Source organism: Manis javanica, chromosome 7, assembly GCF_040802235.1.
Source record: "Manis javanica isolate MJ-LG chromosome 7, MJ_LKY, whole genome shotgun sequence".
Classification (NCBI taxonomy): domain Eukaryota; kingdom Metazoa; phylum Chordata; class Mammalia; order Pholidota; family Manidae; genus Manis; species Manis javanica.
The window spans coordinates 7,673,282-7,700,482 of NC_133162.1; the positions used below are offsets into that span (position 1 = coordinate 7,673,282).

At 46.6% G+C, this 27,201-nt stretch overlaps 1 protein-coding gene across 3 annotated transcripts in view; it reads left to right on the forward strand.

Moving 5' to 3' along the window:
• Positions 1–27,201, forward strand: part of CPXM2 (carboxypeptidase X, M14 family member 2) — a 114,398-nt gene that overhangs the window by 4,942 nt on the left and 82,255 nt on the right. Inside the window, exons 1-4 of one of the 3 annotated variants that reach the window (XM_073240168.1) lie at positions 3,783–3,959; positions 4,649–4,747; positions 6,838–6,917; positions 19,691–19,800. In XM_073240168.1, coding sequence (XP_073096269.1) covers positions 6,911–6,917; positions 19,691–19,800 — 117 coding nt within the window. In that variant the 5' untranslated portion in view covers positions 3,783–3,959; positions 4,649–4,747; positions 6,838–6,910. Of the gene's footprint in view, positions 1–3,782; positions 3,960–4,648; positions 4,748–6,837; positions 6,918–19,690; positions 19,801–27,201 lie in introns of those variants that run through there. The other 2 variants (XM_073240169.1, XM_017676177.3) reach the window with 2 other exon arrangements.

Here is a 27,201-nt window from a genome sequence, read left to right on the forward strand (position 1 = left end):
GTTCTTAAAAATAGCCATTGTGTTTCCCGTGTGCCTCAGGCGTCCATGGCTGTCAGGTGTCATGGTGGATGGTGCCTTCAGGGCTGTGACAAGGGCATTCTGGGCCTTGGAGGCTGGTGTTCTGGGGTGGGGGTCTCCTCTGGATTTCCTCAGGAGGGTCACAGCGCCTTTAATCTCAGGCTTGGTGTCTCCAGCCATGGCTCTGCCCTCTGTGGCCTTTTGAGGTCCCCATCACCATGGTTTGCTCTGGGATCATGAAGCCCACAAAGTTAGGGTGTCTTTGCTGAGTTCTGGGGGAAAGGCTAGTGTCCGTATCTGGCTGGCATCCAGTTGCTGCTCATCTGGGCATCATAGGATGGTCAGAGTGGCATAAAACACCTTCAAAATGTTAATTTATGACTAATGTCATAGATATTTATGGAATATTGAATCGCACAAAGTGAGTATAAGTATTTGGTAAAGTGTGTTCGGGATTCAGACAGAGCTCTGCCGTCCATGGGCTCGTGTGACTTCTCCAGGTCTCAGATTCCTCAGTGGGATGGGGTGAGTACTAAGCTGTGCTTTCTGAGGTGGGATCCTCCATGGGCCAATGTGCAGCCCCCCAGCCTTCAGAGGGGCAGAACAGAGCCAGCCTCTAGCTGGCTCCCCAGGGGCCCCAGGCAGGTGGAGTCCTAGTGGGCCCAGTGGGTCTGAGTTATCTGGCCCCAGGCAGGTGGAGTCCTAGTGGGCCCAGTGGGTCTGAGTTATCTGCATTTCCTCCCCATGTCTCTCCCCTTTCACTTCCTCTCTTGAACTTCCTGAAACCACCTCCCAGACACACTTCTGCACACCGGCCGCTCTGGTGGTGGCTCTTTAAAGGCAAAGGGCTTCTTATTTGGTTGCAAGTCAGGAAGGTGGCTGCTGCTGCTGCGTAGAGGCTGGGGCTGTCTGTCTGTCATGCCCCAGGGGCCCTGAGGGAGACCAGATCTGCACCAGACGCTGGCCTGGAGGAGCAGAGGATGACCAACGAATTTCCCAGGAGAGACCCAGCTGACGGGGAGGGGAGGGCTTTTGACTGGTTGGTTGGGTGGCTGAGTTTGGCCCAGCCTGGGTAAAAAGGACTGAGAAAATTGCACTGGTGCCTCCATCTCCAACCCAGACCAGTGAGGTCACTGATTAACGGGACACAAATGCCTCATTCAGCCCCTCAGTTGGCCTTTGGGGACTCACCTGGTGGCCCGGTTCCTGTTTCTTCCAGGAGCTTGACTGTCCCAGGATTGGATGAGCACAGGTGGCTCCGTCCCCACACCTTGGCTCTCTTCCTGCATTTAGCCGTGTATCTAACCACTTTCCTTCAGGCTTTTCACGTTCACCTGCCAAGTCCTCCCAGCTCTCATGTGAGGCTTCTCTGCAGCTGCGCGCGTGTCCTGGTGTTTGGGGAAGCTGTGACAGTCGTCTGCATTTCTGGGGGGCTCCTGAGAACCTGCTGTGCGTTTGGGGCAGGCTATTCTTCCCAAGCTGGATCCTGAGTGAGAGGCAGGAGAGGAGCTTAGGGCCCCAGGCTGAGTCCCGCATAAGAGGGGCGCAGATGCTGCCGACCTGGAATTTCCTGGGGCGAAAGCAAATATGCAGCAAAGAAAATATGTTTGATTTCTGTAGGGTGGCTGCTGGGAGCTCCTTGTGCAGAGAAGGGAGAGATGTTTCCTATCAACCACAAGCAGTATGTTCATCACCACAGACCAGAATAGCACGTGTGGCCCACTTTGGCACCTCAGTTTGCTACTTTTAAGGAATTCAGTCTTGTCATGCAGCCCAGATGGAGTTGTTGACTAGATTCTGACTCTTTCTCTGTACACTATTTCCACATTGCTTGCTTCTCTCATCAGGACGGACCATATGTTGCCTTCTTGCTTTAAGGGAGGAGAGGACTGGGAAGCCTACACGGGGCGGGGTTGGGGAGGTGGCTCTGCTCCCTCCTGGCTCTGCCGGCAACCGGCAACCTTGACTGGGTCTCCTCCCCTCTCAGCCTCAGTGTCCCTGTCTGTAAATCCTGTTCAGAGGAAGCATCCTGCCCTCAGGTGCTGCTTGCCAAGATCGAATGCTAGAATCTGTGTGAAAATGCCTTTCAGATTGTGAATCATGCACCACATGTTAGCTGTTACTCTGCCAGCAGCTGAAACGGTGCTTGGTGATAATGTCATTAATGAGGGAAAGACGGGAGGTGTCTTTCATTTGGTGGTCCCTGCAGGTCAGCCATTGCAGGCAGACTGTTTCTCCGCCATCACATCCATTGAAACAGGTACTGCGTCTCCCAGTCTGCTTGTCACAGAGAGGTGAGGTGGGCCGCCTGAGGACACACTGTGGGCAGTGCAGCAGCAGATCTGGCTGCCTTGGGCTGCAACCTGATCCCTAGGCCCGTCTGGAACTGCGTCTTCCCAGAGAAGGGGGCAGGGCCTCTGCTTCTCTGTCCCTCCCCTCAGGGCATCTGCTCCCCACCTGTGGGTCCATCCCTGTGAGGAATCAAACCCTCAAGGGTGGTAGCATGTCTGCCCACAGGGCCTTTTACTCGATTCCCAGAGCTGTGTTGGGACGTCTTCATGAAGAGCATGGATCTGGCACATGGCAGGTGAGGCTAAGGGTGTCAGTGGCCAGGCTGTGTGACTCTCACTTCTGTGTTGTCCACAGAGGCCCCAGAGAGGTGTCCCGGCAGAGAGAAGGCTTACAGCAGATGGCTGACTGCCGGGGAGTGTTGGGATAGAACATTCTTTTCTAGAACTTTGACTTTTTCCTCACATATTTCATGAAACTTTTCTTCTCTTTAACATCTTATCTTTCTGCCAAATCAGACTCAAAGTTATGGCACTGGTTTTTCCAAACAATCAAGGTCCTTACAGACCATCAGTGAGACTCCTTGGAAGAGGCCATTTTTGGAGGTCATCAGCCAAGACATTCCGACCCATAGAAATGGGGCAAATGCCAAGGTAACGTCATGCTGATGTCACCTGCACCCAGGTCCTCGGAATCAGCCTTCTGAGCATTTTGGTTTATTGATTTTTTTTGACCTGAGGGGACCCTTAATTTTGTGATTTTTCAGCTTGCATGAAAAATGACAGACACTCTCATGAGGTATTATCCAAGAATATGACCAAGTCCAAAGGATTACCCATGGCTGGACCCAATGTGCCCTTTAAATTTTTTGAAAATTTAAATTTTCTTTGTTAAGAACCTTTTTATTTTGTGTGTGTGACTGTAGAACAGTCTGAAATGATTCATTAATTGGCACGATCCACTAGATGTTTTGGTATTTCAACTTGCTTTTAGAAGTCCAAGCCAAGTATCTTTGTCCACAGACCTGCCTCTCGTCTTGTGTTTGTTTGGTCCTTCACCCACTCAGTAAGTAGTTCACTCTCTCACTCATTCAGTCATCCACCTATTACATACCAGACTCTGCAGACAAAGCAGTAAGTAAAACCAGATGTGGTCCCTTCCTCATCAACAGACCAACCTGTGTTAATGTGCTGATTCTACACAGCCTGGGTGTATGGACCTGTGGTGGGTGCACATACCTGGTGCCCTGCCCAGGCCCTCTTTCCTGGCAGGTACACCCATTCCCCCAGCTGCTGGGGTCTTGGCTGTGATGGCTCACAGCTGATTTCTTCTCCAGAGCATTGCCTGTGGAAACCTATATCCTCCACTTCCCACTTTGTCAGTCTGTAGCCAGAGGCTAAGCAGCAGTAGAAAAGACAGCCCCATGTCTCCAGTTGGGGACAATAGTGTGTGTAATTCCTGCTCCAGAGGTCCCCATGGGATCAGGCTGATTCAGACTTGGGCTGAGAATACAGCCTTCCTCCTCCCCTTTCCCCTTAGAGCTCTCCCTCAGTATACCACATGCGTCTGAACCCCTGCATCAGGCTCTGCTTGGAGACAACTCAACTTGAGAGAGGTGCTGTCAGAGCCCATCAAAGGAGGCATTGATTTAGGTGAGGAGTTTGGGAATGCCAGTTCAAGGACGGGATACCAGAGCTGAGATTTACAAGATCAGCAGGAATTAATTAGATGGAGATGAATGGAAGGGCTCTCCAGGAGGAGGAAAAGCACATGCCAAGTTCTGGTGGGGAGGAAACATGAACTGAAGGCTGAAAAGAGGCCAATGTTTCTGGAACAGAGAGAGCAGGAGCATGGTGTGAGAGGAAGCTGGAGGGGCCAGCAGGCCTTGAGCAGGCAGGCTTCGTAGGCTCTGATAAGGAGTCTCTCCAATTGGTGGGAACCCCCCAGGCAGTCAGCCAGGCCCTAGGAGAGAGTGGGTAGAAGAAGCCTAGCATGGTGGACAGTGGCAGCTTTGGGCTCAGAAATCTGGAGTTCCAGTTATGTTCTATCAATTAGGCAACCTGTGACTCTGGGTCCCAGTGAGGGTCAAAGGTATGACCACAGGGTGTTTTGCAGTCTTAGAATAGTGTCAACCTGCAGGTGTACGTTGACTTCATTTCCCTGCGTGTTCACAATGATGTGCTTCCTTTCCTTTAGGCGCCAGCACCTCAGATGCCAAGGTGCCATCACTGGGGTTGGGCAGGGGGCTAGAGAGGCTGCTTTGCAGAGGACCGTTGTGTCCTCATCATCCTGGGACAACTCTTATATGTGGATGTAAAGGCATTTCTCTTGTTCTTTCTAGGTAAAAACAGCAACAGAAAAGGGGTGAGAACCAAGAGCTCTGAGAAGGCTGCCAACGATGATCACAGCGTTCCCGTGGCCCATGACGGCATCAGAGAGGGTGAGTGAGGCCCACAGGGCACCTCCTGCCCGCATCTGTCAGCGGTCCAGGGAGGGCGTAGGCCCCTGGCACAGCAGCCAGCTACAGATTTCTAGGCCTGCAGCCTCTCCAACCTCCGTTTGGGGTAAAAGCCTTCACGGCCGCCCTCCTTCTGCAGTGCACAGTAACTCACAGCCAGCTTTTCCCCATCAGCTGACTAAAGTCATTTCTCAATTTCCCGGAGCTCTTAGTTGCCTTCCCAGCCCTTCCCCCTTCCTCCCTGAAAAAAGTATCATTTTCTGTCTTGTGGGGCCTCATAGCTGCCCATAACCTTCAGTGTGCATTTCTTATCTCCTAACTGGCCCCAGGGGCCCCTGGGGTCAGAGAGCAAGTCCTCTCCTTACAGAGCTGATGGGGTAGGTGACATGTGGTGCTAGTCTTGGTGTCTCAGTCATGGAAATGTATTGGTCCTTCAGTTACTTAACCTTAGGATGGTCAAAACCATTAGTCCTAGACTCATGGGCAAACTCTGGCCCACTAGTGATGGCTGTTACCATTATTTACCATTGCCATTACTATTATTGGATCCTGTCTTTCTCTAAACTATGGTATCCGCAACCACACTTCTGCTAATATTAATAATGGTAACCATTTATTAAGTTAAGCCCCCAGTGGTTACCAGCACAGGGGCTCATATTTGACATCTCCTGATGCCCCTGAGTATTGTGGATATTGTTAGTATCTGCATTGTCCATGTTTTTCAGATGAGGAAAATGAGACTTGGTAATATGAGTCCTTTGCCTATGGTTATGCAGCTTGTAAGTGGCAAACTGGGGATTCAGACCCAAGATTTTTTAATTCTAGACTTTCTGCTTGGCAGTACAGCTGCTTAAAATAAAGAGAGCATTTCATAAGTTTGCATTTACAGAGGCAGGATGCATTGTCAGCTGCCATGTGAGCCCACAAACCATGTAACAGGGTTGATTGTCACAAAGGGAGTTGCATGTTCCCTTAGGCACAATATAATGATCTGGGGCTGTGTTTCTAAGCAAGAATTTGCCATCAAAGAAATCACAGATATGACTAACAGTGCATCCTAGAATAAAAACAGAAATTAAATGACAGTGAACTTTTGCAATCACTTAACAAATGAGAATTATATTCCATTTTAAAGTGGGCGGGCGTGTATACTGCCCCCTGCCACTGGGAGGACCCCGCCTATCAGGAAGGTGGGTTGAAAACACACGCGATGCTGGTTTACCCCCGGCAGTGTGGTCCTTTAGAGTTTTAATTAAATGGATGGAAATAAGGATCCTATCCTGGGTGGGCCTTTTGCCCCCTTGTCCCAGCAGGCTGATAAAACACCAGCTGTTCCTTCAGGGTCACGAATGTCACAGGGCCAGAGTGGCGCCGTGCCGGCCTCTCCTCCCTTGGTTCTTCCTGCCATCAGATCTGGGCCGGGGAGTTCTTGACTATCTTTTGAGTGCTTTTAATACAGTATTTTGTCCAGGTTTTTTAGTAGCTGAAGCACAGCATTGGTTTGAGCAATCTTAATACTTTGTAATCAGAATTGGAATTTATTAAAATCTTGAGAGGCATTTTCAGAAAGATTTCTCAAGGGCCCATTACTCTACACGCATATACGAACACACACACACACATACACACACACACGCCTGAACTTTGCTCCTTCTGCCACGGTATACACCGCACCCAAAGCTGGCCATCTCAGGATTGTGCACCTTGGCCTCAGAGCTCTGTCTGAACAGCTTTGGTTTCTGGGTCTCAAAGGCAGCCAGTACAGCTCTGATTCACTGAGTGCCCTTGAAGTTATCTTGGTTATGAAACTTTCTTACATTATTTTTCTATTAACACCGAGGAACTGAGGACAAGCCTGAGAGGAAGAGAAGCCATAGAGGTTCCTGATGTGCAAATGTAGAAGCAAGAGGGACGTGATGGCCGTGGAGGTGGTGTGAATGGGGACAGATGGCAGAGCAGTTAGGAACACAGGCCTGGGGTCGGGTGGGGGCACCTGTGGGTGGTGCTGGGCAAAATGGGGCTGCAGATGTGCATCTGGGCACTCTCAGGACCCTCCGTTTCTCTCCTCTCAGCATCTCCTCAGGGACCTAGGGGGCCTTGCTGGAGAGACGACAGAATGAAGATGTCACCTACATCGTGTGTAAGATGGCAGGTGGGACAGATGTTACCTGTATCATGTCTAAGGTGGAGCATGTGTTACCTGCTTGGTGTTCAAGGTGGTGGGTAGTATAGATATTACCCACATGCAGTTATGTGAATGGATGCCATCAAAGGGCTTGTGTCAGATGTGGAACCCGCTTTTTGAGGGAGAGAATCTGCCTACGGCGCCCCTGTGGCTGAGGAGCAGCTGTGGCAGGAATCCAGCATGCATCTTGGGCATTGTTCTATAATAGTATATGCAACTGGCTGGTTCTTCACCTCCCCTTACGTCTGCACCTTTGCCACGTGACTTTGCAGTTCCCATCACAAAAGATGAGAGCCCCTTGACTTTGGGCTAGTCCATGTGCCTTGTTGAAACCATGAAATGAGTCAGTAGAATAAGGTGGAGCGACAAGGCACCAGTTCTGAGTCGAGGACTTAAGAAGCTTTGCTTGTTTTCATTTCCTTCTTGTGCTTCTGCCATCTTCATGAGAAGAGTGCGTGTGCCTGATCCAAGGAGGCTGAGAGACGAGTGGAGCAGACGTGGGCCCGACCTGCAGCCTGAAGCCGCCAGCTGAGCCCACCTGATCTGTAGTCACCTAGGAAATGAATGTTTTTTGTGTGCTGCTATGAATGTGTGGCCATTTGTTACACAGTCTTAGTAATAGCTGACTAATACGAGGAAGATAAAGAATAGCTTCATTTTTTAAAAGGTTGCATGGCATTCTATTACAGGCATGTTCTAGTTTATTAAATCATTTAATGATGGATGTTTAGGTTCCAATATTTTGCTACTATAAACAGTGTTACCATTTGCCCATACCATTTACTAAGCATTGGTTGTAGTATAATTCCCTACTTTGCATTTAGAACCCACTATGATATGACTGATTTCTGGCCTCTGCCTCCCTTTTTTTCTAGCCAGATGGGGCTTGATTCTCATGCATGTCCCATGCTGAAAACATGGTTCATGGTTTCCTCTGTAGAGAGCTGGGCAAGCATCTAAGTTGGTGATCAAGAGGACAGTTTGGGTCCGGCTCTTCCCTCAATGACTGTACACCACTGTGCAAGTTACTAATGTCTCTATGACTCCGTATCTTCCTCTGTAAGATGGGGGTAGTATCCCTTTATAGGGTTATCGTGAAGATTAAATAATGTCTGCAGAGGACAGCACACACAGTACACAGGACGCTCTCAACAGGCAGCATTTGTGATTTTTATTTGCTATCTTGGGATTTTTTTGTGCCTTAGTTACAGGAGTTGGCAGACATGTTTAAAGTGTCAGGTTGTAAATATCATATGCTTTATTGGCCAAGAAGCAAATCAGGGATATTACGTAGGCACTTAAAAAACCATTTAAAATGTACCTATTAAAAAATATGAAAACCATCCTTCTCTCATGGGCCATATAAACACAGAGGGTCAGCTGCATTTGTCTCTCACTGGGCTGTAGCTTGCCAGCCCTGCCTTAGAACTTCAGGGTTCTGCAAGACTCCCTCTAGGCATCCTGCCCTGAGCACCACTCTTCTGCTTTCCTGTAGCTCTTCCTCTGGTCTTCCTCCGGGTTCCCTCCTCTCCCGTCACAGTGATACCTAAGCTTGGTTCTTCTGCTCTGGTGGCCATGGATGCTGAAGGACAGGCCCCGTCCTCTTCCTCTCCAGGTGCACCCAGTGCTGGTAGCACTTGACAAGAATGGCAAACTCATCTACTGAGCACCTGCACCGGGCTGGAACTTGTGTTCTGGGGTGTGGAACAGGTGTTCCTGTGTGTGCCAGGACAGAGCGCTGCCACCCCAAAGAACATGGTCCTCGATCTGTAGGAAAGAAGCATGTTTTCCTGCCATCGTGGAAATTGGATGGTTTTCTCAAAGCAATGCCTGCTAGTGAGTGGGAGTCCCTCAGTGCTTCTCCTTCATGCTGGGCCTGGTGAGATTGGAGGCCACCTTCAGGTATCATGTTGGGGATTGACCTACTCGGTGTGTGTATGTGTCTCAAACTTGAGGGCATGTCATTGTATCACCACAGACCGTTTGGTTTTTCATCGAAGCCCTTGTGTGAATGTTTCTCCATTGTTGCCAGATGGCTCTCTGGGGCTCAGCTCTGGTCTTCCCCCAGATGTCTGGCACACCTATCGAGGGCAGGGGAGTGAATCCCAGCTCCTGGGCCTGAAGGAGGAGTGGCTGACATAGTCCTGGCTTCCCTGACAGGTGCTGTGATAAATGGCCACATCTGTATCTCAGGCTCCCTTGAAGTGAGAAGGGGAGGCAGGGGCCAGAATCAGAACAGTCACACCCCTCTTGGACAAACCTTGGCTAGGAAGGCTGAGAAACATGGTCTGGAAAAGCAAGGCCTCTTTTTTCCTTATTCCGCTTCTGACTCCATCTCAGCATGCCTACAGAGTCACTCTTCATTCTCCAAGATGAAACACGTACCTTGAAAAACTTTTCTAGCAGCCCCTTACAATTTGGAGAGATTTACTTTGTTCTAACAATGGTTTTGTGTCAGGGTCTTAACTGGGTTTAATTAGGGGTCCTGGGCTCCCTGCTGCCCCCAGTACAATATAAACTGACTGTTCTTAATGCCTTGTGGGGAGTGTCACTGGCCAGGATCACAGGTTTCAGAAGCCTTGGTCTGAAACGGTAGCCATCATGGTCTTGCCAGCATAGCAGTGCGTCCCAGACAAGGGGTCAGGGGGCAGAGCTCTGAGGTACTCAGTAGCACCCATGGGTAGCTCTAAAAGGCTCCATTCATTTCGGTCGCCCAGTTGACCCCAAGTGTGGGTCTGGTTGAGGTCACATGGGTCCATCTTGGAGGAGGGATTCCAGTGCTGCAGCTCCTTTGAGGCCAACAGAGGCCAGCACATAAGCTTCTCATTGCTCTTGGGGATGTTCTTGTGATAGATACTCTTCTTGTCTTCTTTCCATCTTCTCAGTGCTTCTGTGATGAGACCCTCTTTATATTCTACGTTGCGGACTCTGGGATGGATTTAGCAGAAAATCCAATTCACCATGTCATACCCTAAAACACCGTCCCCACCCCCAAAAAGAAATTTAACTCACTTGAAATGGAAGTTGTTCTAAAATAGATTTCTTCATTAAAATTGCTATCATGAAAATCCTTGTATATACATCCTGGTGCCTGTGGGCATGCGTGTCTCCAGGAAATACATTTAGATGTGGAATGGCTGGGTTCGATTCTTTTCCCCAGGTGGCCGTGCTTCTGGCTTCGCATCTGCACTCTGTGGGGTTCCCCGGCTCCACATCTTGAGTAACTGTTGTGTGATCAGACTTTATTTAATAGTTTGCCAGTCTAGTGGATGTAAAATGATAATTCACTGTGATTTCATTTGCATTTCTCAATTATTAATGAGGTTGAGCACCTTTTCATATATTTATTTGCCATTTGAATATCCTTTTGTGTAAAATTCTGGGTCAAAGTTTTTTCCTTATAGATTTGTCCATTCTGATTATGAATTTTGACCTTTGTGTCAATATGTTCTCTGCTTCTGTGTCTTTATTTTCATTCTTGTAGAGTCTTTTCATGAACAGTTCTTATTTATAATATAGTCAAATATATAAATCCTTTTTTTATTGCTGCTATTTGTTTATTTAAAAAAACCCATTCTTACCCTAAAGTCATAAAGACATTTTATTATACTAACTTCTAAAGCTTTCTTTTTCCTTTATTTAATTTTTCACGTTTCGATCTTTAAACACCTAGAAAGGATTTTATTTATCTGTTTATCATATGAGATTAGAGTTCAATTTTATTTTTTTCTGTATAAGTACTCAAATGGAATGATTGTTTCCCCACCTATTTGCCGTGCAGCCTCATTCTGTTGGATATCAGGAACCCATAGATGTATGACTTTGTTTTTAGGCTCACTGTACTTTGTCATTAATTCATTTTTCTACTCATACATGAAATACCTTACTCTCTTAACTACTATAGCTTTAAAAGAAATCTTAATATCTGGTAAAGCAAGATCTTGTTCTTCTTTAGAAGTTTTTTATTCTTGACGCATTGTGCACATGTGTGTATTTACACCACCCAGTCAGGTTCTTCAAAAACTCTCTTGGAATTTTGATTAGAGTTGAATTCATCCCCTAAATCAATTTGGGGAGAATTAGCTTATTTACAACATTGAGTCTCCTAATCCATGAACATAGTATATCCCTCTACTTGTTGGGTCTTTTAAAATATGTCCCAATAAATGGATTTTGCACATCTTCTGATAGATTTATTCTTATATAGTTGCTATTCTATGATGCTTTTAATTTGTTTTCTGATTTTATTGCTGGTTTGTAGGAGTACAGTTGATTTTTTTGTGTGCTAATTTATGTCTAATAACCTTGCCAAACTCTTATGAATAGCAATTCCTTACATATTTACTTGGATTTGGGTACAAAATCATAGGATATGCTAAATAATGACTATTTTGGTTTTTCCTGTCCATTTCTCATACCTTTGACTTGTTTTTCTTTACTGCACTAATGAAGATCCATGTTCAAAAATAATAGGCCTTTCCATGTAGGTTTTAATTCTGCCTTTGGATTTGTAGGTTTTTTTGATATTTGGCTTTATTTTAAATTTTTTTCTGCACTTAGGATGGACAATTTCTGGGAAACACATTTCCTGGTTATTACATGAAACCCCTTTCAAAGCTACATTATTTCTCTGAGTCTTTGGGTGGTGGTCTCTTTTCGTGTTCTTTTTGTGGAATGTGTATTCCTCACAGACTTGCCTATTAGCGTTTGTCCTTTATTCATCTTTCAGGGAGGCAGTATACAACCAGATTTTCCCCCCCTGGGGGGTAGTCTAAGCTGTTTTTCCAATCTACAGACACTGACTGGGTCAACATGCAGAGCCCCCAGTACGGTTTCCAGTTTCTAGCGGCCCCTTCTCTTTCGCACAGTTCTGCTCCTGTGAGGTGCCAATTTCTTCCCTCGCTGCTGGTTTTAGACACTCCCACCTGAAGGGCTCCATGCAAGAATATAAAATACCTTCATACACTGTGATCGGTGTGCTTGTCTTTGCCCCTCACCCTCATGCTGTGTGACAGTCTGCCCTCCCCTGTTTCTGTTGTTTTCTGCGAGTTTCTGATCCAAACGGTTGTAGGAAGCCCACTTGAGAGGAGAGGTGAGTACCTGGGCCACCTCAGAAAGCCACATCTGAGCTTTTGAGATGGATGTTCTGTTTTCTAGCTGCTGCAGGCCCTGGATTTCAAAATGGAGGCGTACAGGAGGGAAGGAGTGTTTCTTTGACCTTCCTCTGGTCATCTTTTTTTCCCCTCAACTGTCTCCTTCTAACTCTCACATGGTGAATTTTCTTCCACATTTTATACTAAGTAGGAGCATTGTTGGGAATCTTTCCTTTTCTGCATCTTCATAGGTTTTTAGGATGAGTTTGGGAGAAGTGACAAAAATTTAAACTGCAATTCCCCAAATTCTGTGATGTCGCTGTACAACTTATGATTTCATGAGGTACATTACATAACCCTGAACACATTGTGAGAAAGTGTTTCCTTTTAAGATCCTTTAAAATAAAAAACCTTTTAATTTTGAAGTAATTATAGATCCACAGAAAGTTGCAAACAAGTGGGTCCTCTGCACCCTTCATCTGCCTCCTCCAGTGCTGACATTTTGCATAACCGTTTGCATAGCTGTGGTACAATAACAAAATCAGGCAAAATCCACAGAGCACATTCAGATTCTACCGGTTATCCATGTGTGTGCACGGGTGTGTGTGTGTGTGTGTGTGTGTGTGTGTGTGTAGTCCTGTGGAATTGTATTCCACGTGTAGTTTCATGGAAATAACCCCACAGATAGATACGGATCCATTCCATCACCAGAAGGCTTCTTCCTGGTTCCACCTCTTTATAGCCATGTACCTGTTCCCACAGGCCCCAATTCCTGGGGAACTCTAATCCGTGTCATTCTTTTATTTCAAGAATGTTATATAAATTGAATCATATAGTATACAACTTTTGAAATTGGCTTTTTTCACTCAGCATAGCTTTTCTTTAGTTGTTCTGAATTGGAGAAATAGACTTAGGTTAGTGTTAGCATGATGTAGTAGTCAGGAAAAGCTAAGTTTTATTATTATTATTATTATTGAGGTATAACATGTATATAGAAAAGTCTAGAAATCATAAGAATATAACACCCTGGACTGTCATATACACCACTCAAACCTAATGTGAATACCCTGTAATAACTGTCAGATCAGAGACAGAACATGACCAGACCAGAACCTCTGAGGCCTCCCTCCTGCCTCCAGCCGGTCACCACCTCTGCCCCTCCTCAAAGGTAACAACCACTGTCAGAGATTACTTTTGCCTATTTTTGAACTTAATATTCATGGACTATACCTTGTATACTCTTTAGTGTCTGATATCTTTCATTCAACATTATGAGATTTATCCATGATGCTGTGTATAGTTCTGACTCACTTCTTTTCATTGATTTATAGCATTCTATTGCATGACTCTACCACAGTTTATTTATTCATTCTCTTAGTAGTGGCATTTGGGTTATTTTTCCATTTTTGGCTATTATAGATGGTGCTGCTGGATTCATTCTTGCATAAGTCTTTCAGTGTGTGTATGAACATGTTTCTATTGGGTATATGACCTAAGTAGAATTGCTGGGTCATAGGCATGAGTATTTATATCTTAAGTAAATACTCCTGGAGAATTTTCTAAATTGGTTGTACCAGCTAACACTTCTACCAGCAGTGTTGTTTCACATCTTCTCCCACATTTGATATTGTGTCTTTTTAATTGTATTCATATTGGTATATGTACTGGTATCTCATTGTGGCTGTAATTTGCATTTTCCTGAAGACTAATGACTAATGCTTACTCAGTATAGCATATAGAGGGTCATATAGAGGGTCATGACTTGACCCTCTTTTGTGAATGTCTGTTCACATCTTTTGCTCATTCTTTTTCTTATTATCAGGAGGTTTTTTGTTTATTTGCTTTTATTAAAAATATTATGGATATGAGATCTCTGTCAGATACATTCATAGCAAATATCTTCTCACTCTCCTTGGTTTTTACCTTTTCACTCTAATAATGGTGTCGTTTGAATAACAGGTATTCTTAAATTTAATGTAGACCAATTATCAATATTTTCCTTCAAGGCTTTTTGTTGTGTTAAAAAATTTTTTGCCTACTCCAAGATCATGAAGGTATTTTTCTATGTTATTTTCTAGTAATAAGGTTTCCTCATGCATAAATATGTTTCCTTTAAAATCACCTGATTAAAATAAAATTATGAAGTAATTAATAGTACAGGTGGTCCTGCATATGAAAAAATTCATGAAGATAATGAACAACTGATTGAGGTTTGAGAAATACTATTTTTGAACCAATAATTCTTGTTTTGGGCTTTATAAGCAATGTACAAAGAACAAAATATTATTTTCCATGATGATGCAAATATGATGACTATCAGTTCTGTTGAATCATGTTACAGATTCATTCCTTTACTTGTAAAGCATCAATTGGGCTTTGGGAATTCAGTGATGAAAACGCATAGTTGCTGCCATGTCACAGTAACAGTGAGGTTTGTACTTTTTTTAGGCAGAAGTGGGTTGGGGGTAGGAAGTCAAGTGAGGCAGCCACTGAGGAGGGATCAGTGTGTCTAGACTGCAGGCAGCCCTGGGCAGGCTCTGGGGTTACAGACTCAGCCAGCATGGGCAGATACCTGGCTCCCAGAGGGTTTCCTCTGCCTGGCTAACTGCAGAGACTCCCTGAGCTTGTGTAGCCTTAAGTTCAGGGATACCTGCCAAGTTCTACGGGTCTCTGAAGATTGCCTGGAGCTTTAGAGACCAGTGCCCAGCCCCTCTGCATACTGTCTTTCGGTCTCTGGGGAGGGATCTGGTCTCCAGCCATTTTTTAAACTTCCCAAGAGATTCTGATGTTGGTCAGAATGAGATCTGCTGCCTGGAGGAGTCCAGCCATGAGGAAGGAGCTTTCGGCATTAGATAAGTCTGAGATTAACTCCTTTCCCAGGACCTGAAGGAGGCATTGCACTGTGAGAAGCCAGTGATGTCTGAGACGGGCCAAAAGCCATGGCAAACACATTCTCTAGTGCTCTGGGAAGCTGTTGCCACGCTCTCACTGATCAAAAGCAATGGCAAGTCCAGAAAGGTGAAGGAAAGAATGTCCTAAGTCAGAGCTATTCAGTTTATAGGCAACAATGAAAGCAGAAGTTCACGACTGCTGTGAGCTTGTCCTGGCAGTGGTGACCAAGGCTTGAAGAATTCTTTGCTCTGTTTCCAGCAGGCAGTCACAGCAGGCCAGCCGGCCTCAGCTCTGGGCTCTGTTCTGCCAACTGGTGACGCCTGTCCCAGCTCCACTTCCTTTCTCTGATGTGACCCCAAACGCCTCGGTGGAACTTGCATTCATGTCACACTCAAGTTTTCTTGTGCCTGGGATTTTATGTCACACTTAATTCTCAGATTCTAACTCGGACACTCAGAGGCTGTTTAGCTCTTCTTGAGTCTTAGTTTCTGTGTAAAATAGGGGTGCTAAGGCCCATCGCTGATGATCATTAAGCAGGTGAAATGACAAAACGTCCTCAGAGGGTCTGGCCCGTGGTAGTTGCTTGCATGTCAGCCCCATTGCTCCTTAAGTCACCACCCTTTAAAAATAATGTTCATGACTTGACTCTAATAATAGCTTCTCCCAGACAGATTTTGTGTTTTAGGGAATGGGGTGTTGCAATCAATGCTCCAGATTCAGAATTCTAATGTATGCACTATATTCTGATTTTGCCCTGTAACTGGATCACAGAGACTGCCATGATATAAATGCAGTTAGGATTTATTAAAGAGCCGGTGTGCACATACAGTGAGTTATGGTGCTAAGGAGGAGGAGGAGGACCAATAAATATGTGTGATGGTGCTAATATCCATTTTGTATAGTGGCTGCAATGCGGAGAATTTTAGCATGGGCAGATTTCATTGACTGTGTGTGGGTCAGAGTGCGGTGGGAGAATGAGACAGAGGATCCCATCTCTGCCCGCCTCTCTAGGAGCTGAGCACAGGCCCGTGGGGTGGTCCCCCGGGCTCTGCACAGGTACAGGGTGTTCTTAGAGAACCGTGCTGCCTTTAAGGGAAAAGTAGAGTCATCTTCCATGACTGTCACTCTCTTTCCTCCAGATGATGACACAGCGCCAATCTCCAATTAATATGTTCCTGAAGTGTTCTTTCACACCTTTTTTTCATGTTCTCCTCACCCACATGCTTCTGAGAATTAGAGTCTTTTTCCTCCTAGGAACCACAAAACCTTGATTTGGTGAGGAAGGACTTTGTTTGTGTTGGGAGGACAAGCAGGGGGCTGTGGGGAGGGGCGTGCCCGTGGCTGCCGTTGGAGCAGACTGGCCCACGAGCTGAGTCCTTGCTCGGGGCCTGCCAGCGCTGCTCCAGTGCGCCCGGCTGGGACTTGGAGTTCTGACAGAGGAGGGAAGACAAGCTGCCATGGGTTTTCCATTGATTTCAAGCGCTCTGTGAACCTAGTAATTATCTCCTCCATTGACATTATAATCTTGGTTATAATGTAAGCATATCATAGTTCCAGCCTCTGGCCTTGTTACTTTCTGACTGTGGGTATTTAAATTAAGCTTTGAAACACTCCTTTCTCCTCCAGAGAACATTTGATCATCAAGGCAGCACTCCTGCCTTTCTCAGAAGGCTTTCTGAAGGACGGGAGAAGCCCTCCGTGTTGGGAGGTGGTACCGTGATTGACAGCTCTTTGGGCAGGCGGGGTTTTTTTTTGAGAATTTAAAACCAAAGGAACTCTCACTTCTTGTTCCAAGTTTGCATTGCTTCTCAAGTTCTTTGGTTGGAGAGTCCTCTGGCTCCTTTCTGGGGAAGCTTCTGCACCCAGCTCCTACTGCCTGGCATCTGTCTGTCTGTCTATGTGTCCATGTCTGGCATAAGATTCCAACAGTTCTTGCAGCAAGAGTCTGTGGGTCTGGTGGGAAGGGGTGAATTTTCTAAGTATCTGTGCATCTGAAAATGCCCTTGATCACCTGGACTGTTCGCTGATGATGATAGTGGGTTCTGGGTGTACGTTTCTTTTCCCCTGGCCCTGGGATGCACAGGTTGCCAGGAAGGGGGTCCTCACCAGAAGGCAATCATGCTGGGGTCTTGATCTTAGACTTTTCAGCCTCCAGAACTGTATGCAATAAATTTCTGTTTATAGGCCACCCAGTCTGGATTTTGTTGTGGCAGCCGGAAGAGACTAAAGCATTCATGTTAGAGAAACCATGGGGGCAGGAAGGAGAGGGGGCCCAGAGGGAGCAGATCGGGGAGGCCTCGAAGAGGCTAAGGAGTCCAAAAGGGCCCATTGAGGAGAACTGCTGTGCTTGCAGACAGAAGCCAGAGCACAGAGTGCAAAACTTCAAGAAAGGGGTGGCTGGAGAGGAAATGAGGTAGGGTCAAGCTGTGGGGGAGGGTGCTGAAGGGCCAGTGACACCATGGCTGTGCAGGCAGCTCGTGGCCAGCAGTCACTTACAGCACCACCTGGTCAGGTGCACCTGTTGGTTGTGAGTACCGAGGCCCAGCACCCACCCACTGCTAACGGCACCCACTTCTCTGTGAGCAGCCACACAGGAAGTGCACTGAGTGGCTAAGTGGAGGTTGTTAGCTGTGATGTGGCTGGGAGCGCCATGGGAGTCCGGCCGCCTGGCAGCACGGGGTCCTTGGTTTGTGCTGCCTGGGTGACCAGGGCTCTAGGTGCTCCACCTGCACCCGCCCTGTGTCCCTTCTGCCAGCTTCCTGCCATCCCTCCAGTGACCCCATTCCTGCTTAACTTAACTGTTGCTAGTTTCTTACAACCAGAGCTGCCTCACCAAACCCAGCCGCCAATAACTTAGTTGTTGGCTGCCAAGGACCTTGGTTTGCTCGGTGGTGGTCTATCTCTAGTGCCTTTTTTGATGGCATGGACAACAGACAAGGCTTCCAAACAAAACTAAATTCTCCAAAAAGTGTCTTCTAATACGGAAAAAAAAATCCTCATTAGGATTCACGGAAGAGTATGTTTTTGCATAGGCTGAGTGTGTGTGTGTTTATCTGGGCTCCTCACCAAAGACCTTGTCAGCTGTGCTGTGGACAGGAGTGGCTTTTCTGGCCTATCACATCGTCTCAGGAGTGGGTGAGAGTGGACCTTTGATGTGGCAGCTGCTGATCTGCTGGCCCCATGGACTCCACTTATGCCACATGTATGTGATGGCCTAGCCCCTGGAGAGAGCAGGCATTGAGCTTTCGAATAGATGTTTGATGTGCAAACTAGAAACGCCTCACTTCTGAGGCTTTCTTTTCACCCTGCATATCTTCGTGAGAGGATGTGACAGAGCTTCCTTCCACATACCAACAGCAGAGCAATTCTGATGAACATGCAGTTTTATTCAGGTAGTTCCTTTTTGAAATAAAAAAAGGTTCATATCCACATGAGATGTTTTCTTTTTCTGGAAGCAATTATTGTTGCTGTATTTAACAGATGGCTGATAAATATTTACCAATCCAGGCAGCCTCCTGGCAGATGTGGACAGGACTAGGGGAGATTCGTGGCCTTGTCTGGCAGCCTGGAGCTGAGAATCTGGAGGCCAGGGTCTGAGGTCTCCTTTGCTGCGGGCAGGGACGCCTTGCAAGGCTCACCTCCAGTCTCGGGGCCTCAGCTTCCTCCTCTGGGAACTCAGGGGCTGGACTGGATGGCATCTCAGGTCCTGGCAGGGCTGAGTTCCTCTGGCTGCAGCACCTGGACAGACTTTCTGTCCCAGGGGCCATTCGCGCACGCCTGGTGGCTGCTTGCCCGGCTCCTACAGCCCCCTGAGACCAGAGGAGCCTTTTCCCTGTGGGGGTTTGTCATGGATGGACAGAACCCCCCCCCAATCATCCCCAGGTGCCCTTGGGGTTCCCTGGGGGCATGCCCATCTCAGCAGTGACCCACGTGGCTTTTTAAATTTGTTACATTAGGGATTTCTCATACTTCTAGTAGAAATAGATTTTGTCCCCTTCTATTCTGGAGATTTTTCTCTTTCCAGGCTCAGATCTGAAGGAGATGGTGTCCCTTGGAGGTTTTCAGCCCCGTGGCAGGTTGAGAGGGGAGGACAGCCGCCCAGGAGTCAGGAGGCCTGGCGTGCAACCCCAGGGCTGCTGTTAAAGCTCTTATCCGTAGGGATGATGGTCTAGACTGGGACCATCACCAAGGGCGTGCCCAAGGGCCAGCGTCTTATTGCAGGGGCAGCTGGGACCAACCTTTTAGTAGCTATTCTCAAAATTACCAGTTTGGCCAAGAACGGAAAATAATAGGTTTTTTTCTATTTATACTGCCCTGCTCATTAGCGTGCACGATACAAAGGCCGGAGTTGCTGAAGCAATATAAACAAATTCTGATTGATATTCAGGGCTCAGCCATGGGATTGCTTCAAATTTCAAATTTTCTAACCATTAATTCTCCTTGGCTGAGTCACATTGTGGAAGAATACTTCATTGGAAACAGCCTCAGACAGTAGCATGGACAGCAACAGAGAGAAGCCCTGTCAGAGCAGAAACACCTAGAAAGGAAATGCTGACAATAAAGAAAATTGGCGTAATGTCAACAACTGAGTTGAAAGTATTTATCTGGAAACCCTGGGCATGTGGGGGTGGGGCTGTGACGGCGAGTGACTGCGGTTTCAGGGAAAATGGAGAAGCATGTGGCCAGGTTTAGAAAGCCAGAAACTCAGTTCTTTCAATAGCTGTCCTGGTTTTTAACTAGCATTGTCCTTTCCAGGTTGCCCACCTCTTGGTCTGGAAACCTTAAAGATCACAGACTTCCAGCTGCATGCATCCACCTCGAAGCGCTATGGTCTTGGGGCACATCGAGGGAGACTCAACATCCAGGTACAGCGCCGCGGGAAGCATTGTGGTCGCATGGCTGGCTGCTAGGTGACGGGTGACTGAGCTTGGGTCAGGTACCACACACGACATTTAAGATGGGTTGGCTCTAGTTCTCACATGGGAAGGGCACTGCTGCAGACCGCTCCTTTTACAGAGAGAGCCCTGAGCCCCAGGACACGTGCCTTCTCCAAAGCCCATCAAGGAAAAGGATGCTGCTGGGACCTGGACCCAGGTTGGTCTACGTCCCCATGATCTGTCTGCAAAGGGCAGGAGCATGCTGCACCCTGTGGGCATTTGTCCTCTCGCGCCTCCCTGCCAGCACGCCTCACCTCCACCACATACCTTTTCCAGGCTGTTCTGTGGCTCCCCCAGGCCAGATCCTTAGTGGCTCTGCCATGCCCAGCGCCTTGTGACTCACCTTCTTCCCCAGGGCTCTAGAGCCATGTAACCTTGGCCACTACTGCCAAGCTCCTGCTCCAGGAAGTCGCGCTCCTTGCACATTCTGTACCCTGGGTAGTTCTTGACTCTGGGCCTTTACCCAGGAGGCCCCCTGCCCTCAGCTCCCTTCCTGGCACCGTGCCCACACAGTGCGAACCCTGTTTGATCCAGTATTATTCCCTCTTGCTGCTCCAAAAACTCACCATAAACGTTGCCATTTATGCAACACAAAATTATTCTCTTACAGTTCAGGAGCATGGAAGTCTCACTGGGCTAAAACCAAGGCCTGAGCAGGGCTGTGTTCGTCTGGAGCTCTAGGACAGAGTATGTTTCTTTGCCTTTTCCAGCTTCTAGAAGTGTCTGCATTTCTTGCTGTGTCTCTCTTCCGTCTTCTCAACCAGCGATGGCAGGTTGAGTTCTTCTCAAGCTGCCATCTCTCTGGTTCTTTCCCTGCCTCCCTCTTCTACTCTTAAGGACCCTGCAACTGCATTGCCCCCACCTGGATGATACAGGCTCCTCCCCCCATGTCAAGCAACCCTAATGGCGGTTGCATTTCCCTTTGTCACGTACCCTGGCATATTCACAGGTTCTAGGATTAGCAGGTGGACACCTTTGTTGGGAGGGGGTGTGTCCTGCCAGCCCATCTGTGATGCCTTTCCCCTCCTGCTGCAGCTCCTGCTGATCCATCCCTTCTCAGTTCAGCATTTGATCATGTGCTGTCCTGTGTGGTTCTCTCGTATTTTAGTTTTCTTTCTCAGTGTCTCCATAACCAAGTGTGGTCTCCAAACCCTTGTTGTTCATGCACCATCCTACCCAGCCTTCTGGGAGGGAGGTGGTCCTTTCCTCCCTGTGATGGGGGGCCATCAAGGCCAACCACTGAAGTCTGATTTGGTTGACTTGTTTCCTTGGTCTTACCTGCGCCTCCTTGAACAGAGCCCCAGGTTAGAAGGGGCTTTGTCTGTCCTCCTCTCCCTTCCCCGCGAGCCCAAACAGTGCCCACAGGAAGTGCAGGCAGGATGTCATGTGAAGATCTGGCTGAAGTGCAGACGGCAATTTCTTTACTGCCGTGCCTTCGCTGGGCCGTGTGGAAGGTCCCCTTGGAAGACGGGTCATCCAGCAGGGAGCAGCCGCTGGGCCCTCCAGAGGCACACTGCCTGGGCTGAAGGCGCTGGCAGCCACCCTCCTGCCCTCAGTCAGGATGAAAATAAGGGAGTGATGTAAAACCACCTCAGTGCCATCTGTCCTTGGGTGGATTTATTTTTCCTTCAGTGGCTCTTGCCCCAAATGCCCCCTGACAAGCATACCTGTACACCTGCTCCTAGATGTGAAATTGTACTAGTGAGATCCAAGCCAGCGCCCCCGTCCCCCTGGTCACAGGGTGGTGGCCAGAGAGTGGAGTGTTGTCTGCAGCGGGTGGGAGGGGCTCGGACACACAACGCCCTGCCCTTCAAGGGAACAGTGAGACCAGGTCAGGGCCCATTTTGGGATTCGTACCTCCCAGAATCAGCGCCCCATGAAGCGTGAATTCCTCTACCACAGGTGCTCCAGAATGCGTCTTCCCACACAGACAGTTTGAAACGCGGTTTAAAAATAACCACTTCTTGTCTCACATAAGAGTATTTTGTAGGCGCATCAAGCTAATGGGATTTTATGTGTGAGAAACACCAAGGCATCAGGATAAGAAGCGGTATTTAAGTGCTGCAGTGGGGGATGTGAACAAGGTCAGTCCAGCCCTTTGCTGGCCCGGGCTCTGCGGGCACGTCTGTCATCTGCCCAGCACGTATGCGCCTGCAGGCTGGACTCACGTCCTGGTTCTCCTGCTAGCGGGCTCTAGGCAAGGTGCCCGCTGTCTCTGTGGCATAGTGTCTTTGTCAGCAAAGTGGAGTTGCCCCCACCAGCACTGCCACCTTCATGGGATGTGAGGAACCAAGGAGTGAAAAAGGAGGCTTGCTCCAGCAGTTCTCAGGTGCTGTACTCGGGGCCGTGAGGACCTGGCTGGCTGTGTGGAGTGCCTGCTGCCTTCTAGGAACCTCGCCGGGCTCTGAAACAGCCAAGACGAAAGGCCCCTGTTTATCCTCCTGATGCTTCCGTCCCTAGCAGAGAGGGGGCGGGAATCGGCTCGGATAGGTATCGGCGCTGTGCTCAGCGCTTCCGTGCATTACTTCATTTATCCCTCGACGTGAGACAAGTACTGTTATTACCAACTCTGTCATGTAGAAAACAGACACCGGGCCAGCAGAGTGGCTTTCTTAAGATTTCCTGGAAGAGGCAGCATGTGAGCCAAGCAGTTATTATTCCTAACGACCCCATAAAATGCCCCAAGTCAGCAGATAGACATGTTCTGTGCACACCTGGGGTGACTATTAAACCACGTACATCTCTCTTTTTGAACAATTATCTCACATGGATTTACTCATCTGTCACCCTCACCAAATGACAACCTTCTTGCACGACGTGAGTCTTATTCTTCTGGCGTTCCCACGCTGTTTCAGCACAGTGTCTGCTCAGGCGTACATGCGCAGCTGGCCTTCGTGCAAAATTGCCGCGATGATTAAGGGCGCCGTGGCTGCTGTGAAGATGTCTGCTCCAAGTGGGGGTGTAGGCAGGTCTGCTACTGTGTTTTACTGTCGCGAATTTGCTCATATGTGATTGACAAATACGGGAATGATGTCATTATGACACCAAAGTAGTGTTGGTTCGTGCACCCCTTCCCCCAGTATGTTAATGTTTTGTGGGACCAGGCACCCAGTGTACCAACACAGCTGAGCACAGAAGCCTCCGACCTCCGTCCTGTACACGCTGCTTGTCATGCTGTGTGGCTCAGCGTGGCCGAGTGCTCTGATTTAGGAGGCCTATCACTGAGTTTCTTTGTGCATTTTGCCTTTTCCCCACAACACAGCAGCCTTCCTGCCTCCCCTACACCTTCCATCTCACTGCCTTCACTTTTTTTTTTTTTTTTTTTTTTTTTTTTTTTTTTTTTTTTTTTTTTTTTACTGATTAAATTTTTTTTAATGTGTGCACATTCACATGTTTTCAGTTACAAAACTATGAAGCTTGCTAGGTGGGAAGAGGTCTAGCTGTACCTCTGTCTCTTCTCCCTCATCCTTCCTCCCCCTGTAGGAAATGTTTTTATGTATTTTTTTTTTTTTTTTTTTTTTGAGAGGGCATCTCTCATATTTATTGATCAAATGGTTGTTAACAACAATAAAATTCAGTATAGGGGGGTCAATGCTCAATGTACAATCATTAATCCATCTCAAGCCTAATTCTCGTCAGTCTCCAATCTTCTGAAGCATAATGAACAAGTTCTTACATGGTGAACGAATTCTTACAGAGTGAATAAATTCTTACATGGTGAACAGTACAAGGGCAGTCATCACAGAAACTTTCGGTTTTGATCATGCAATATGACCTATAAACCATCAGGTCAAATATGAATATTCATTTGATTTTTGTACTTGATTTATATGTTGATCCCACATTTCTCCTATTATTATTATTATTTTTATTTTTAATAAAATGCTGAAGTGGTAGGTAGATGCAAGATAAAGGTAGAAAACATAGTTTAGTGCTGTAAGAAGGCAAATGTAGATGATCAGATGATCAGGTGTGTGCCTATGGACTAAGTATTAATCCAGGCTAGACAAGGGCAGCAAAACATCCACGGATGCAGAAGATTTCTCTCAAAGCAGGGGGGGTGAGGTTCTGAGCCTCACCTCTGTTGATCCCCAAATTCTCACCTGATGGCCCCCCTGCGACTGTGCCTGTCTTAGGTTGTTCCTCCCTTGAGGAATCTTACCCGTCTCTGGCTAACCAGTCATCTTCCGGGGCCATACAGGGAAATGTAAAGTTGGTAAGTGAGAGAGAAGCCATATTGTTTGCAAAGGTTAGCTTTTTACTTCTTTGCAGATTTATGCCCTGTGGCTTCTATGCCCAGCACTTGTCTCGAGGTATCTTTACCACCTGGAGGAATTATGATACTCGGTAAATTCGATATGAGGCACGAATTCTATTTAAAGTTTGTAATTAGGAAGGAAGAAGAAAAGCTATAGATGTAGCATATGAAGGAAACTTGGGAGGATTGATTATTTCTTTGACATATCTTCTTGTATAGTACCTTAAGTATGTATAGGTTTTAAACTACTAACTAATTTGCACACACATATTGACATAATAGGAATACGGTGACCTAAACAAAGCAAATCTATAATTACCATCCATCTCCAGTGAAGCCAAGAAAACCATTTAGGCACCCTAGGCATTTGTGAAAATTTATCTATGATATGATGGATATTTTCCAACTGTACTTGAACCATCAGACAAATTAAAGCAGCCCATTTCTGGGATCTGTTCACATCCCATATGTTCTTTTAACCATAGATAGTCTATAGTCATGAGATTTTGGGGTGCTACAACTTGCACCCCTCCCAACTCCTGGTTGAGTTCCAACAGTACAGATCCAGTCAAATTCGTTGTCTCACTGTATGCACATGCCAGCCTAGACATCTCCCTCCTCCTTCTCATGGCAAGTCCAGGAGATGGTGGGCTGGATGCAGCCACAACCGCAGCATCGTCCGGATCCCTGTGGAGGCTTTTTGATGATCATCCCCCGGCACGAGTCCTCCAGAGAGTGCTGATGCCGGAAGCTCCTCCTCATATCGTATCTTAGTTCATTTTCTGGGTATCCAAGCTAGGCCTTGATCTTCTGCGTAGAAACAAACAGACCCTTTGCCCACACTTTGACATGCCCTCTATACCACTGTGCAGAACTCATTGGAGGTCAGCACACAGTAACTGCTTTTTTTTTTTTTTTTTTTAATTAAGAGAAAGGAATATTATCAGAAAAGAGTACCTCCATAGCTGATCATCTGACACCCTTTAAGTGATCAACATTAAGGATATTTAAAGCATGCGTTGATCTTTGATTTACCAATAGTTTTATCCTGTTAAGGAGTAATCCCCCTTTTCTTTCTTTCTTTCTTTTTTTTTTTTTTAAATTTTTAATCTACACTTACCTGAAGAATACTATGTTTACTATGCTCTCCCCTATATCAGGTCCCCCCTAACAACCACATTACGGTTACTGTCCATCAGCTTAGCAAAATGTTGTAGAGTCACTACTTGTCCTCTCTGTGTTGTGCAGCCCACCCTCCCCTTTCTCCCTCCCCCCCATGCATGCTAATCTTAATACCCCCCTTCTTCTTCCCCCCCCTTATCCCTCCCTGCCCACCCATCCTCCCCAGTTCCTTTCCCTTTGGTACCTGTTAGTCCATTTTTGGGTTCTGTAATTCTGCTGCTGTTTTGTTCCTTCAGTTTTTCCTTTGTTCCTATACTCCTCAGATGAGTGAAATCATTTGGTATTTCTCTTTCTCCGCTTGGCTTATTTCACTGAGCATAATACTCTCCAGCTCCATCCATGTTGCTGCAAATGGTTGGATTTTTCCACTTCTTATGGCTGAGTAGTATTCCATTGTGTATATGTACCACATCTTCTTTATCCATTCATCTACAGATGGACATTTAGGTTGCTTCCAATTCTTGGCTATTGTAAATAGTGCTGCGATAAACATAGGAGTGCATCTGTCTTTCTCAAACTTGATTGCTGCGTTCTTAGGGTAAATTCCTAGGAGTGGAATTCCTGGGTCAAATGGTAGGTCTGTTTTGAGCATTTTGATGCACCTCCATACTGCTTTCCACAATGGTTGAACTAATTTACATTCCCACCAGCAGTGTAGGAGGGTTCCCCTTTCTCCACAGCCTCGCCAACATTTGTTGTTGTTTGTCTTTTGGATGGCAGCTATCCTTACTGGTGTGAGGTGATACCTCATTGTAGTTTTAATTTGCATTTCTCTGATAATTAGCGATGTGGAGCATCTTTTCATGTGTCTCTTGGCCATCTGTATTTCTTTTTTGGAGAACTGTCTGTTCAGTTCCTCTGCCCATTTTTTAATTGGGTTATTTGTTTTTTGTTTGTTGAGGCGTGTGAGCTCTTTATATATTCTGGACGTCAAGCCTTTATCAGATCTGTCATTTTCAAATATATTCTCCCATACTGTAGGGTTCCTTTTTGTTCTATTGATGGTGTCTTTCGCTGTACAGAAGCTTTTCAGCTTAATGTAGTCCCACTTGCTCATTTTTGCTGTTGTTTTCCTTGCCCGGGGAGATATGTTCAAGAAGAGATCACTCATGTTTATGTCTAAGAGGTTTTTGCCTATGTTTTTTTCCAAGAGTTTAATGGTTTCGTGACTTACATTCAGGTCTTTGATCCATTTTGAGTTTACCTTTGTATATGGGGTTAGACAATGGTCCAGTTTCATTCTCCTACATGTAGCTGTCCAGTTTTGCCAGCACCATCTGTTGAAGAGACTGTCATTTTGCCATTGTATGTCCATGGCTCCTTTATCAAATATTAATTGACCATATATGTTTGGGTTAATTTCTGGGGTCTCTAATCTGTTCCACTGGTCTGTGGCTCTGTTCTTGTGCCAGTACCAAATTGTCTTGATTACTATGGCTTTGTAGTAGAGCTTGAAGTTGGGGAGTGAGATCCCCCCTACTTTATTCTTCTTTTTCAGGATTGCTTTGGCTATTCGGGGTCTTTGGTGTTTCCATATGAATTTTTGAATTATTTGTTCCAATTCATTGAAGAATGTTGCTGGTAATTTGAGAGGGATTGCATCAAATTTGTATATTGCTTTCGGCAGGATGGCCATTTTGACGATATTAATTCTTCCTAGCCATGAGCATGGGATGAGTTTCCATTTATTAGTGTCCCCTTTAATTTCTCTTAAGAGTGACTTGTAGTTTTCAGAGTATAAGTCTTTCACTTCCTTGGTTAGGTTTATTCCTAGGTATTTTATTCTTTTTGATGCAATGGTGAATGGAATTGTTTTCCTGATTTCTCTTTCTATTGATTCGTTGTTAGTGTATAGGAAAGCTACAGATTTCTGTGTGTTGATTTTGTAT